We start from the raw sequence: 13,635 nt of genomic DNA, 5'->3' as shown, positions 1-13,635 counted from the left end.
GTATGCCAAGATGTATTCACGAAGTGGCTAATAACAAAACCACTACGGCAAGTAGTGGCCACTGCCATTGCCGTGACAAAGACAGTCGAGGAAAAGATTATCTTACAGCACGGATGGCCCCGCCGGATCATCACCGACAACGGCCGCCAGTTCATCAGCCACGAACTCACCGATTTATTCGCGCGAGCCGGCATCGATCATCGAAAAACGCCGCCGTACTCGCCGCAGTGCAATCCGGTCAAGCGAGCCAATAGACGCTCAAGACTATGGTGCAATTCATCGACCGAAATCACCGCCACTGGGACCGCCATTTACCGCAACTGACGTTTGCCGCCAACACCGCCGTTCACGAAAGTACCGGGTACACACCTGCGATGCTCACATACGGCCACGCACTCACCGCACCCGGCACGCTGCGAGCCAGAACCAAACAAACCTTGGATGAAGACCTACCAGCCGGCCGAACTACCACGCGGGCGCAGCAAATTCAAAAACTGCGCAAGCGATTTGAAATCGCCACGCGTCGCCAGGAAGAGGCAACCGCAAGACAAGCGCGATATTACGACCTACGAAGGCGCGATTGGAGACCAGAGGACAACAGGTCTACCGTCGCGAACACCCGCTTTCCAACGCGCAGGAGAACTTCACGGGAAAACTCGCGCCCCGATACGCCGGACCGTACGTAGTCGACTGCCACATATCACCTGTCATTGTGCGACTCCGCGACAACAACAACCGGATTATGGGAACCGCGTACGTGAAGGATCTGAAGGAGAGTCCGGATGCCGAGTAAAAACAAAATCGGAGGGTATATAAGGCGGGATAGACCAACCGAAGACAGAAGAAGCAGTACGCCGAGGTATCAACCGCCGTCGACAACGGGCGAGACATATTGCTCGCCACGTTTGGGTCCACGCTATCGGACCTGGATGACGACGACAACGACAACGGTGAAATGGCCGCCGCATCGGAGGAACGTTCGACGCCCGCGCCGACAACGCGTCACTGCGCATCACGGGGCCCGCCACTCCACCGGCACCGAGCGGAGGACCCGCACCAGCCGCACCACCATCAGCGCTGACATCGGAGACCGCAACTCTCCATCACCGAGACGCACCAGTCGGCCGTCGCATCGCCTCCGCCACTAGTCAGGCCACCGTCCGCCGCTGCCGAGACAACCGCAGCTGTACCACCGCTGCTGACATCACCGCCAACGTCGCTTGCAACGCCCGGGTACTTTACCCGGCCACAGCCAACGCCAACGCCGACACCGACCGGGTACTTTACTCAGTCGACGCCGCCGTCACCAACGCCCGCATCACCGACGCCGACAACACCGCCTGCCGTACCATCCACCATCCCCGGAGACGTCCTGCGGACCCGTGGGAACGATCCCGCCAGGCCGCCGCTACCGCCACCAGGCCTTCGGACACCGCGTCGTGATCAAGCACCAACCCGACGGGTCCTGGTACATTAGAAAATAAAGTGCATTTCATTTTTGTATATAGGAACGGGATCTGCCGAGGGGGAAGTGTAACGAGTCGTTCCTCCGCCGTCGTTAAGGCACAAAGATACGAGGCCGTTACCCTCCTATCTCGTGTAGTCCCCTCCGCTTATCTCGTTCCCCCGCACATCACTGCTCTTCTTGTCACCAAACGGGGGCTATAAAAGCCCTCCGCTGGTGATAAGAGAGCAGATTTCTCCGGTCTAGCAAAGTGAGCCAACCGATCCTTTCAGCGTATTGAACTGAGACTCCTAGTGCACGAAGCGAGTGCCGACATAACCTAGAACCGGCTTCCTTGTCAGCGCGCACTGAGCACTTCCTCGCGCCACATAGTGAGTGGCAGACCACCGCCCTGCTCGTCATCCGGATCCTGGTACGCGCACCGATCCCGACACCGTACACGGGGACCCCGTAGTGAGGGGAAACCGGCACCGCGGGAGATCATCCACGCGGGATGATTCTATACAACAGCTGATCGCCGTGACAGCTGATCGCCGTGACTACCGAGCCGAGCTCCGCGCCGCACCGCGCACCGCCGCGATCAATACGAGCACCGCACCAACCGACTCAGCGAATTGAAGCACCGCGCCGCACCGCGCAACCGCGACCGTAGCACCTCAGCCAATCCGGCTAATATATACAGCCAATGTATATATTAGCTAGAAATACCGTAATAAATCATAACATTGAATATAACTCAGATTGTTTTCGTTATTCACTCAACCAGCCCGCCGCCCGAACCCTGAATTGCCCGCGGCTATCTGTAGTCAATAGAATTCGAAGTTCACGGTTACAAAATTGTACGAAGTATCACATAATGATGCATATGAATTAAGTGCTTTCGATGATGATACCTCCATATTGTTAATTATGTCCAAAGTACATTCTTGACAATTTGCACGTGAACATAATGGTACATAGTTTATTGTGCAACATTATTCTCTTTGGCGTCAATGGATGTATGCTGATTGTAAACTATCACACAGTAACTCAAATAAATAAGGAGATATTGATAGACTCGATTCCATTGTGTTATTTATATTGGAATGACATTTTTGTTGAATACTTGTCTGAAAATATATAAATCATACAAAACTATTAGTATAACTATAATTATACAGAATTGTATCAACGTACACTAAATACCTTATATTCATTATTAATCTTTCTAAGAAAGATTAATAATTATACATTAAAGAAAATAAGAGCTTTCTCATAAGAGCTTTGAAAGCGAAATAAAATGGTGAGAAGAATGCAATGTGCAAATTCCTAATTTGTTTTTAATATTAAAACGTAATACCTGTTGACTGTGTGAAGAGATCTCAGGAATTTTTTTATTGCAAGATGTTATAGGCAATGTTGTAACATTTTTGTGTGATTTAAATTGTTTTTTTGAAATTACGGATTGTTTTTTTTATTTTTTCTTCCAATAGTTTCTCGTTTGATCTTTTAATATTTTTTATTAATTTTTGGTTTCCTGTCATATCTCTTGTTTCTTGTAATATATGTGAGAAAAAAATTTTTTCTGCTGTATCGTGTAATTTACCAGTATCTGTTACTAATGTCCTATGAAGTTTGTTTTCGTCATCTATAAATAATATAATAATATAACAGTAACGAATCTTTTTATTCGACCTAACTGGCAATATTTTTGGTGGTCAGATAATGTATCTTTTTATGTGAATTTGTATACTGTACATTTGGACAATTCTAAAATAAAATACTTAGCAATTTATTGTTAACAAAATAGTTATATAGTCTTCAAGTAGAAGGATAAAAAAAGTTTTGGTAATTTTTTAAGATTTTTTTTTTCGAGTCCAATAGAAGAAAACATAAGGAAGAAAAAAAAGATCTTAATTATCACTCCGAAGATTACCACTCAAAGCGTTAATATGAAATGAAAGATACATACGTAACACTTATTGCTGAAATTTTAGCTACTGCCTCAGTTTTTTCTTTCGTTTTAAAATCTTGCCACGTTAGGCTTACGATACAGTTAATTTTTCGCTTCCATTTGGGTATTGGACACAGTGAAATTACATCTTTTTGAGCACTTTTTATCCACCATTTGAGGGCAAAATTTTTATCTTCTTGCGGCATTATTACATATATGATGCAAAAACATCTTACAGAATGCTAATAATTAACACTGCGTACTATTTTATTGGCATTACTTTTTGCTATGTAAGTCAATAACGGTGTTTAAGTATTGCTATGCAATACCAATTGCATTGACATGTTCAATACATTTCGTCGATATGATCGGTATCATTATAATTTGCCAAGTCGTCAACTTTAATGATTAATATCTCACTTCGCGGAAGAGAGCAGCGCTTATTTCTTCCAAAATTTTTAAATTTTGTTTAAAATTATAGATGATACTAACCAAAATAAAGAAATTCTTTGAAAGATATACAGAATGATGCTATAGATGAAAATGTTAATGTTAAAAGTATTTAATAAAGTTTCAAGTAAACCTAAAATTATTAATGATATTCGATTGACTAATCCTTTATTGATAATATCAGCTAAGAATAAACAAGAAACAAAACTTTGACTGCAAAGTAAATAAAACGTTTTTTACTGTATTAATAATAAACAAAACAAATTATATAATTTAACAAGAAAAACGGAGAAATACTATATTATTTCTTATAGTTTTCTTTATGTTGAATATAATGCGAGCTTATAAAATGTTCAATCACAATTTTGCGAAATTGAAAGATAAAAGTTGTAAAAACATGTTACTTCAATACAGTTTATCATCTTATAACTGTGATATGTGATGTGCTAGAAAAGTTTAAGGTAGAATAAAATATAATATGTAATTAATAACGAAAGTCTCATTCAACAATACAGTAACAAATTTTAGTACAACAAAGTACATCAAAATAACTTTTCTCTTTATATTGAATTTCCTAAAATTATGATGTAATAATACTTCTGAAGTCGGTATCATATACAGTGTCAAAAGAACTATAAAAATAATCTCATGCTTAGAAAAAACTTTATACGCAGAATTACAAGAAACATTATGTATTTTATTTAAAAGTAATAATGACCTGTTATCGAAAAGTCAATTGTCAGCTATAAATGATTCATTAAATAATTAATTGTCTTGGAGCTGGAATGAAAATAAATTAGTAGTACCTCAATACAAAGATATTGAAGATAATCAATTACAAAAGTCAGCTTTTGAATTAGATTGGTAAATTAATCATTTACGAGAATGTCTTTATAACTTGTGTTAATAATTTTTTTAATATATATATTTTTTAGCAACAATAGTATCAATCTACATCAATTTTAAACGATACACGATGCGATTTAATAGGAAAAAGTAATTTAAATAATGTTATAGATCTAAACGAAAAACGCTTTTCGAACCAGTCTTCAGAAACACATAATTATTTTCTTTAGTTTTATATTTTGTCCGAACAATTAAATTTTTTATTAACATTAAATAATATACTTATAATCATGAATTTATACTTTAATTGTTCTAGATTCTCAAAAAAATAATTTTTCTGATTCACACAGTGAATATATTCCATCTGAAAATGATGACAATATCTCAAAAAATAAATCAAAATGCAAATATTAGTGCAAAAAAACGTTCTTTTAATAATTCTGTTAATTTAGGATTAAACATTTCATTAACAACTAATATTCGCGGTAAATCATCATGTAATGATGATGAAATGTATGTTGTATCAGCTCCAACAAAAGGATCTAAACGAATTTTCAGAAAACATTTTTGCTTATTCTGCAAAACATGGCAATCAAAAATTAGTCGACATTTGGAGAGAAAACATATGGATGAAAAACGAGTGAAAGATTTTATTAGCTTACCAAAAAGGTGTAATGAACAAAAGTATTTGATAAACATGTTATGAAAGGAAGGCGATTTTTATTATAATGTTACTAATGACATAAATAGTGGTGAACTTCTAGTCTACAGGAGACCTGCCGAAAAATGTGGGAACACTGCAGAGGATTATACTGCTTGCCCAAAATGTAAAGAATTCTTTAACAAATTAAATTTAAGGCATCATACAGCGCATTGTATCGATCAAAAACGTAAAGGTACTAAAGTTGTTCCTGTTCTTAGTCGGCAAGTCATGGGTAGATATGCAAGCCAGGCTAACAATGTTTTACGTCAAATAGTTATGCCACAATGTCATGATGACAGAATAACATGTCTTGTTCATTATGATCAATTAATTATAGAATACGGAAATAAACTTTGTCTAAAATATCCATCTCCACACTATTATGACATGATACGACAGCGATTGAGGCAACATGGTCGGTTTCTTCTAGAAATTAAACAACATTGTAAGGGTATAGATGACTTATCTTCAGTTTATCATCTAAAATATTATAAAATATGTATTGATGTCATAAACATTCTTGCTGGATTCGATTCTTCAACAAAGACATATAAAACTCCATCATTAGCAACCCCATTGGGCACATTATTAAAAGCTACAGGAAAAACGTTAATTTCTTTGACAATAATTTAGGACAATGTTACAAAACAAAAACAGGTTAAAAATTTTTTAATATTGTTAAATTACGAATATGGCCCAAGTGTCAATGAAATTGCTTCAGAAACGCAACAACAGTTAAAAGAAACAAGAAAGTTAATCTTCTTCCCACTCATGATATTAAGAAATTGGACAACTTTTTAAAATGCAACGTTCTACAGCTATAAATGATCTAAAACAAAAATTTTCATTCAAAAACTGGTTAATGCTTTCTAAAAGTATATTAATATCAGTACAGTTATTTAATAGACGAAAAGCAGGAGAAACGAAAAGAGCTTTAATAGAAAAATATAAAAACTATCAAAAAATTGATTCAGATACGAATGTGGACGCATTTAATGCACTTTCATCGGAATGCCAAGAAATAGCGAAGGAATATGTACGGTTTACGATACGTGAAAAGAAGAATTGTACCGTACCTGTTTTATTAGATTCTAAATTTAAAAGATGTGTAGAATTAATTCTTCAATACAGAAAAAAATCCGGTGTTAGCTCAGCAAATCCTTACGTTTTTGGTATTCCCAATATAAATAAAAATCAACATGTACACTTAAAAGAATGTGATATAATGCTGATTTGCGGTTGAATGTGAAGCTGATCACCCTGAAACTTTACGACGTACTACTCTGCGTAAACGTGTAGCAACATTAGGAGTTAACTTAAACTTGACGGAAACTGAAATTACGGCCCTCGCTAATTTTATGGGGCATGAAGAAAAAATCCATCGTGAACATTATAAAATGCCCATAGTTCATCGAGAAATTTTGCAAATGTCATAATTATTAGAATCTGCAAGTGGTAAAAATAAAAATAAAAATTTCAATAATAAGAAAAATAAAAATATAAATGCGTTTGAAAACAATGAGGCATCATGTATCTCAAATTCTGGTAGGTATTTTTTTTAATACTTTATTTCTTTAAAGGAAACCTATTTTTACGTTTTACCTGTTCTTATTACAATATTATATTTAAATATTTTAAAATTGCTGCATTCTAACTTCATTTAAGAATTAAGCTTAAGCAAGTTACAGATATCATTATTGTCAACTTAAAAATAATATATACATAACAGTTAAAAAGTGTCGCTATTTACGTAGTCTTTAGATATTATTCTCTTATTTTACTTTTATATTAGAGATATACCTTACTTTTATGTTAGAAATATAGGTATCGATATTTTTTGATAAAGTAATTTTTTTCAAATAATTATTTTTTTCATTTAAAACTAAAATAAATTCTTTAATATTTGTAATTACTTAAAGATCTTGTAAATTTCCTATTTTCATTACCATTGTGGACAGGAAATCTATTTCCAAGTCCGAGAGGTAGCTTATTTTTGTAGTATAAAACTATATTACATATAAAGTTCAAACTTAAAAATATGAATGTGTTAATGTGTAAATAAGTTATAAAAAAACGCTACTTGTATTCTACAGATTATTAAAAATTTAAAATAATACATAAGTACTTATAAATAATTTTAACTTGAACTTAATTTTTATTTTTAGATTTACAGTATACTTTTGTATTAATAATACGTTCCATAATACGGTGATTCACTTTGAACTTTCTATTCAAGCCGTAAGCGCATGCAGCATACGGCAAGGAACATATTTAACTATGAATTCTGAATTGTTAAACAAAATTTTTTTTATAATAAATTAATAATTATCTTAAAAGCTCTTTATTAAATTAAATTAAATTTAAGAGAATTAAAACGGCTATAGAGCCTGCCGCGGAAGTCAGCGCACAACGAACAAACAAAAGATGACTAACAACTTAGATGGTCATATCCTTTATTGGAACAATATTCAGACGTTTCGATCTCTTCTTAAGATCATTATCAATGATGAATCAATCAATCATAATATTAGACATAGGCAAACAACGCTGCAATAATAATTTGAGTTAAATAAATTAAACTAAATACAAAGAATAAATACACAAAAATGTCAAATAAGTCTTTCTACATATTTGGACCATGTTATAATTACATACTACTTTCTTTTAATATCCTTAAAATATGTGATCCAAAATCATATTTTACATTATAAAAAAAGTTGTGATGACGCATTTTTTCGCGGCAGGCTCTATAGCCATTTTAATTCTCTTCAATTTGATTTAATTTAATAAATAGCCTTTAAGATTGTTTGCGACTCGGCGAAAAGTTTGCTGGGTAGCCCCTGAGGATGTTAAGCAGGATGAGAGGAACAGGTGTTAAATAAAATGCACTGCGATTACGTGTCACGTGGACTCATCGTGATGTCCAAATCGTACCGTATATTTATTACAGATCTTAATTGATACACATTACACACATTTACTGTTTAATGAGCACAAGAATAAATGTCTGGATGAGAATAATGTCTTGATAACTTACACGAGAGAGATTATATTAATTTGTTACCAGTCGTGATGATGATGCCCGTGAGCCGGTATCACGCGGCGCCGGCGTGCGCATAGCGTGGTGAGCGTGAGTCTCTCAATGGTGATGTACCTGAGCGATAATTATGAGTCTCTCTTAATTACTGTATGAGTCCTTCCGTTGAGCACTCTCTGAGCAGGTATTTGAAGATCCCACGAATAGACTTGAGCACAAAATTATGTTGAAACAATAGCACGATGAACGAGTGAACCGCCGCCATAGAGCACACGTACCGAAGTAAGTTAATTCTGGTGATATGCGCATGCTGGCGCTCATGTTGACGCACCACGATCTACGCGAACGGTTGTAGCGTATTCGCAGGGTAAAACAAAACGAATGGATTTTCATAAAACACTTTACTTCTTACTTTATTCGTGAATATTGTTACAGAAGATTTTATTTAACTCGCCTTACTTAAAACCTACTACTGAAACTCTATACTAGCTACTCTATCTATTCTCTTTCTAGGGGGATTTTGCCTTGGCCAATCAGGCCCGTGGACAAGTTGATTGAGCGCTGCAACGCCACAACACTCCCTCCTAATTTTCTTGGAATGTTACTCGTTTATTCGTCTTTTTTGCAGATGTGTAAGTACGAATTGGTGGTGGTGGTGCAGCGTCTGTCAAATTTGTTGCGTTTTCAGTTTCCTCGGTAGGTAGATATGCCGGTTTTAGTCTTTCTGTTGAAATATTGCATGGTCTTCCGTTAACTAGAACAGTATATAATTTTTCATTAATTTTAGCCAATACTTCATACGGTCCTTGGTAAGGTGGTTGTATGGGGCGTCTTACTGTATCATCTCTAAGAAAAACATGTGTTGCTATTTTTAGATCCTGGTGTACAAACGGTTTTGGAGAACAGTGATGTGCGACTGGTTTGGCTCGAATGTTTCTAATTCTTTCTCTTAGTTCTTGGACGAAGATTTCGGGCTTAACTGGCTGCTCCGGGTCTTCAAAAAATTCTCCTGGAACTCTTAACGTTGTTCCATATAGTAGCTCTGCTGTAGAACATTTTAAATCGTCTTTGAAAGCTGTGCGTAAACCTAAAAGTACTGTTGGTAAAGCTGTCATCCAGTCCTGATCGTTTTGGAGGTGACATGAGAGGGCGGACTTCAGAGTGCGGTGCCAACGCTCTAATATGCCATTAGAGGCGGGATGATATGGTGAAGTTCTCGTTCGTTTGCATCCTATGAGATTAGTTAGGACTCTAAAAAGCTCTGCTTCAAACTGAGTACCCTGGTCAGTTGTGATAATTCTTGGAGCGCCAAACCTTGAAATCCACGCTGAGAAAAAGGCTTTTGCAACAGATTCGGCCGTTGCTTCAACAAGTGGAACTGCTTCTGGCCATCTGGTGTATCGGTCCATCATAGTGAGACAATACCTGTAATTACTAACTATAGGTAAGGGTCCAATGATGTCTAAATGTACCTGATTGAATCTTTCATCCGGAATTGCGATTTTGTCGGGGATGTGTTTGATATGCCGATGAACCTTGGCCCTTTGACATGGGAGGCATGTTTTCACCCAATATGTAATATCTTTGTTCATATTAGGCCACACGAACTTTTGACGGATCTGGTGTCGTGTTGATCTTCCGCTTGGATGTGCCATGTTGTGGACGGTATTAAAAATCCTTTTGCGTAAAGCTTCTGGAATGTAGGGTTTGATTGCTTCCTCGGTACACTCGCAGTATATTGGATGTGTTGAGTTGGGCAAAGTAAATTGTCGTAACTTTAAGTTTGTTTTTCCGTCCAAGATTTCTTTCAATTCTTCATCGTGTTGTTGTTTTTCAGCTAGTTCTTCTGTGGAGACGATCACTGGGCATTCTATTGCTGCAATTCGTGAAAGTGCGTCTGCTGCAACATTGTGTTCTCCTCGTAGATAAATGATGTCTGTGGTTATCTGGCTGATGAGATCTAGTTGTCTGATTTGCCTAGGTGATGCTTTATTAGCTTTTTGTTGGAAGGCAAAAATCAAAGGCTTATGATCTGTGCGAATAGTTAGTTGTCTTCCTTGCACTAAATCTTTAACATATTTGATTGCTTGATATATAGCTAGCAATTCACGATCGTACGTGCTATAATTTCGTTGAGCACTATTGAGTTTTTTTGAGAAAAACATTAATGGCTTTGGTTTTCCTTCCACTATTTGTTCCAGTGTAGCTCCAATGGCTGTATCTGAAGCATCAGTCGTGAGAACTAGCGGTGCATCCTCTTGAGGGTGTGTGAGCATTGTAGACTCTGACAAGCTTTGTATACACTTGTCGAAAGTCCTGTTTGCTGGTTCAGTCCAGATAATTGGTCTTTTATCATTCTTTTTACTATTTTTCAGGTATTCATTAAGGATGGCTTGATCATGCGCTGCGTTTTTAATGCATCTTCTATAATAGTTTAACATACCTAAGAACCTGCGTAGTTCAACGATGGTTTTAGGTTTTGGATAGTTGGCAATAGCTTTTATCTTTTCAGGTAAGGGTTCAATTCCTTGGTTAGATATCCGATAACCCAAAAAGTCGACTTGTTCTTTCCCAAAGGTGCATTTGGAAGTATTAATAGTAACTCCTGCATTTTGTAGTCTTTTAAAAACTTCTTGTAGATGTTGAACATGTTGCTCTGGTGTTTTTGATGCAATGAGGATATCATCCACGTAGCAGTATACATAATCCAGGTCTTGAAAGATGGAATTCATATAGCGCTGGAAAGTTTGCGCCGCGTTTTTGAGTCCAAAAGGCATTGCTATAAATTCAAACAAGCCAAATGGTGTGATAACGGCGGTTTTTAGTATGTCCTCTTCGGCCAATGGGATATTATAGTATGCTTTTACTAAGTCGATGGTAGAGAAAATATTTCTGCCATGCAGACCGTGCGTAAAATCGTGGATATGAGGTAGCGGGTATTTGTCAGGTACTGTAATGGCATTTAATCCGCGATAATCGCCACATGGGCGCCAAACTCCAGTTGTCTTTTTCGGAACAAGATGTAACGGTGAGGCCCAAGGACTGCTGGAGGGTCTGCAAATTCCTGCTTCGATGAGATATGTAAACTCGGCTTTCGCTATCTTTAGTTTCTCTGGTGGTAGCCTACGGAAAGGTTGTGCCACTGGAGGTCCTTTGGTGATAATATGATGTGCCACTCCGTGTGATTTAACTGTAGGAGGTTGTGATGGCTTCGTTAATCCTGGAAATTCAGCGAGTAATTTGTAAAAATGTGAATCCGGTCTGATTGTGGAAATTGTTGTGTGGGATTTTGAAATTAATTGTCCCTTGCACTCCATTCCTGTGATGTTGTCCTGGATGTTTCTTTTGCGAAGGTTAACTGACAAGTTATAGTGGTACAAGAAATCAGCTCCCATTATTGGTGTTGATACATTGGCTACGCAAAATGTCCATGTAAGCGACCGTTTTAAACCTAGGTTAAGTGTGAGTATTCTCTCTCCGTAGGTCTTAATGGGTAGCCCGTTAGCTGCGTACAGTTGTAATGCTGATTGTTTTGCTTTCCTGTCTATAGCTTTCTTTGGCAACAACGAGATGTCTGCACCGGTGTCTACCAAGAAACGTAATCCACTATTTTGGTCCTTGACATGGAGCCTGCGCTGTTTATAACCGTCGGATACGGCTCCTATTGCCGGCGGCTGCTGGAGTTTTCCCGTTTGGCTAAGGGATGTTTCGAGTCGCATGGGAGTAGGCATTTCCAAGCTTTTTCGCCGAAATGCCGATGATAATAACATGTAGTTTGTGATGTATCCTTTACTTTATCTTGGCTGTTGGATCTCTTATTTGTTTTGCCTCTAGATCTAGAACGTGCTCTTCTTTTTCCTATAGCGGCTACGGACTTAGTGAGTTTACTGATTTGATTGTTTAAAGTCTGCATAGAGTCCGGCTGCGAGACACTTGTTGTAGCTATGGTGCCGTGTCCTGCTCCTCTGTCGTGTGCTTTATCGGCACAAGCTGCGAGTTTATCAAGGCTTACCTCATCTAACACAGCTAACAATTCTTGGATTCTGGGAGGGAGTCTTTGAAGCCATAACGTCCTTAACATGTTATCGGTAACGTTTGTGCCTGCCAGCGTACGCATTTCCCTTAATAAAACGGAAGGGGCCTTGTCACCCAATTCCGTGGCATCGAGCAATGTCCGCATTTGTTTTTCGAGGGAATCTGAAAAACGTTCTATTAGTGTGGTTTTAAGTGTTTCATATTTACCTATCGTTGGCGGTTGTTCCAGGATGTCGGCTACTGCAATCATCGAATGTTCGTCAAGATGTCTGACGACTGCACTATATTTGATCTCGTCTGAGCGTATGCGGTAGGCAGTAAATTCGCATTCAATGGCCGCGAACCATAATTTTGGCCGATTTCGCCAGAATGCAGCCAATTTCACGTTGCGAAATTCATTTGCTTGAATTTCAACGGGTGAGATTATGTTATCTTGCATATCCTCCGTAGTTTGCTTGTCCCCTGGAGAGGTATTACCTGATTTTTCACTTCCCGAGGTGTGCTTGGGCGAATGGTCGACCGGCATGTTTACTTGCAAAATTTTTTGAGGCGAGAAAAATGTTCGTGTCAATCGTTATCTCATTCGAATTACTTTCGTCGTGATCACCAGTTTTGATGTAGCGTATTCGCAGGGTAAAACAAAACGAATGGATTTTCATAAAACACTTTACTTCTTACTTTATTCGTGAATATTGTTACAGAAGATTTTATTTAACTCGCCTTACTTAAAACCTACTACTGAAACTCTATACTAGCTACTCTATCTATTCTCTTTCTAGGGGGATTTCGCCTTGGCCAATCAGGCCCGTGGACAAGTTGATTGAGCGCTGCAACGCCACACGGTGATCAATAGCTGCTGCCATCTGACGTGACGGCGCGAGCTCAGTACATACTAAATCCCGAACAAAGATAATTATTAATTTATTAAATTATATAACGCAGGCTGAAAAAATGCGTCATCACAACTTTTTTTATAATACAAATTATGATTTTTGACCACATGTTGTAAGAATATTAAAAGAAAGCAGTATGTAATTAAAACATGGTCAAAAAATGTAGAAAGACTTATTTGACATTTTTGCGTATTTATTCTTTGTATTTAGTTTAATTTATTTAACTCAAATTATTATTGTAGCGTTATTGTTTGCCTAATATTATGATTGATT

General features: G+C 37.8%; 2 protein-coding genes across 2 annotated transcripts; one reads left to right on the top strand and one right to left on the bottom strand.

The window, feature by feature from the left end:
• The first annotated feature begins 782 nt into the window (after nt 1–782).
• LOC105841047 (proline-rich receptor-like protein kinase PERK8) lies at nt 783–1,477 on the top strand. The gene is made up of 2 exons (XM_012688159.1): nt 783–977; nt 1,121–1,477. The coding sequence occupies exons 1-2, from the start codon at nt 783–785 to the stop codon at nt 1,475–1,477; spliced, it is 552 nt and encodes a 183-aa protein (XP_012543613.1).
• Nucleotides 1,478–12,095: 10,618 nt separating this feature from the next.
• LOC118647366 lies at nt 12,096–12,995 on the bottom strand. The gene has a single exon (XM_036292150.1). It carries the CDS (start codon nt 12,993–12,995, stop codon nt 12,096–12,098), a length of 900 nt encoding a protein of 299 aa, XP_036148043.1.
• Nucleotides 12,996–13,635: the final 640 nt, after the last annotated feature.

This window comes from Monomorium pharaonis, chromosome 9 (assembly GCF_013373865.1).
Source record: "Monomorium pharaonis isolate MP-MQ-018 chromosome 9, ASM1337386v2, whole genome shotgun sequence".
Taxonomy (NCBI): Eukaryota; Metazoa; Arthropoda; class Insecta; order Hymenoptera; family Formicidae; genus Monomorium; species Monomorium pharaonis.
This window is presented reverse-complemented; position numbering and strand designations above follow the sequence as displayed.

Bases quoted from the DNA above. Each gene is read 5' to 3' on its own strand.
- LOC105841047 (XM_012688159.1), top strand. From the start codon at position 783: ATGCCGAGTAAAAACAAAATCGGAGGGTATATAAGGCGGGATAGACCA. The intron at 978-1,120 runs GTTCGACGCCCG...GAGACGCACCAG, and splicing joins GGCCGCCGCATCGGAGGAAC to TCGGCCGTCGCATCGCCTCC.
- LOC118647366 (XM_036292150.1), bottom strand. From the start codon at position 12,995: ATGCCGGTCGACCATTCGCCCAAGCACACCTCGGGAAGTGAAAAATCA.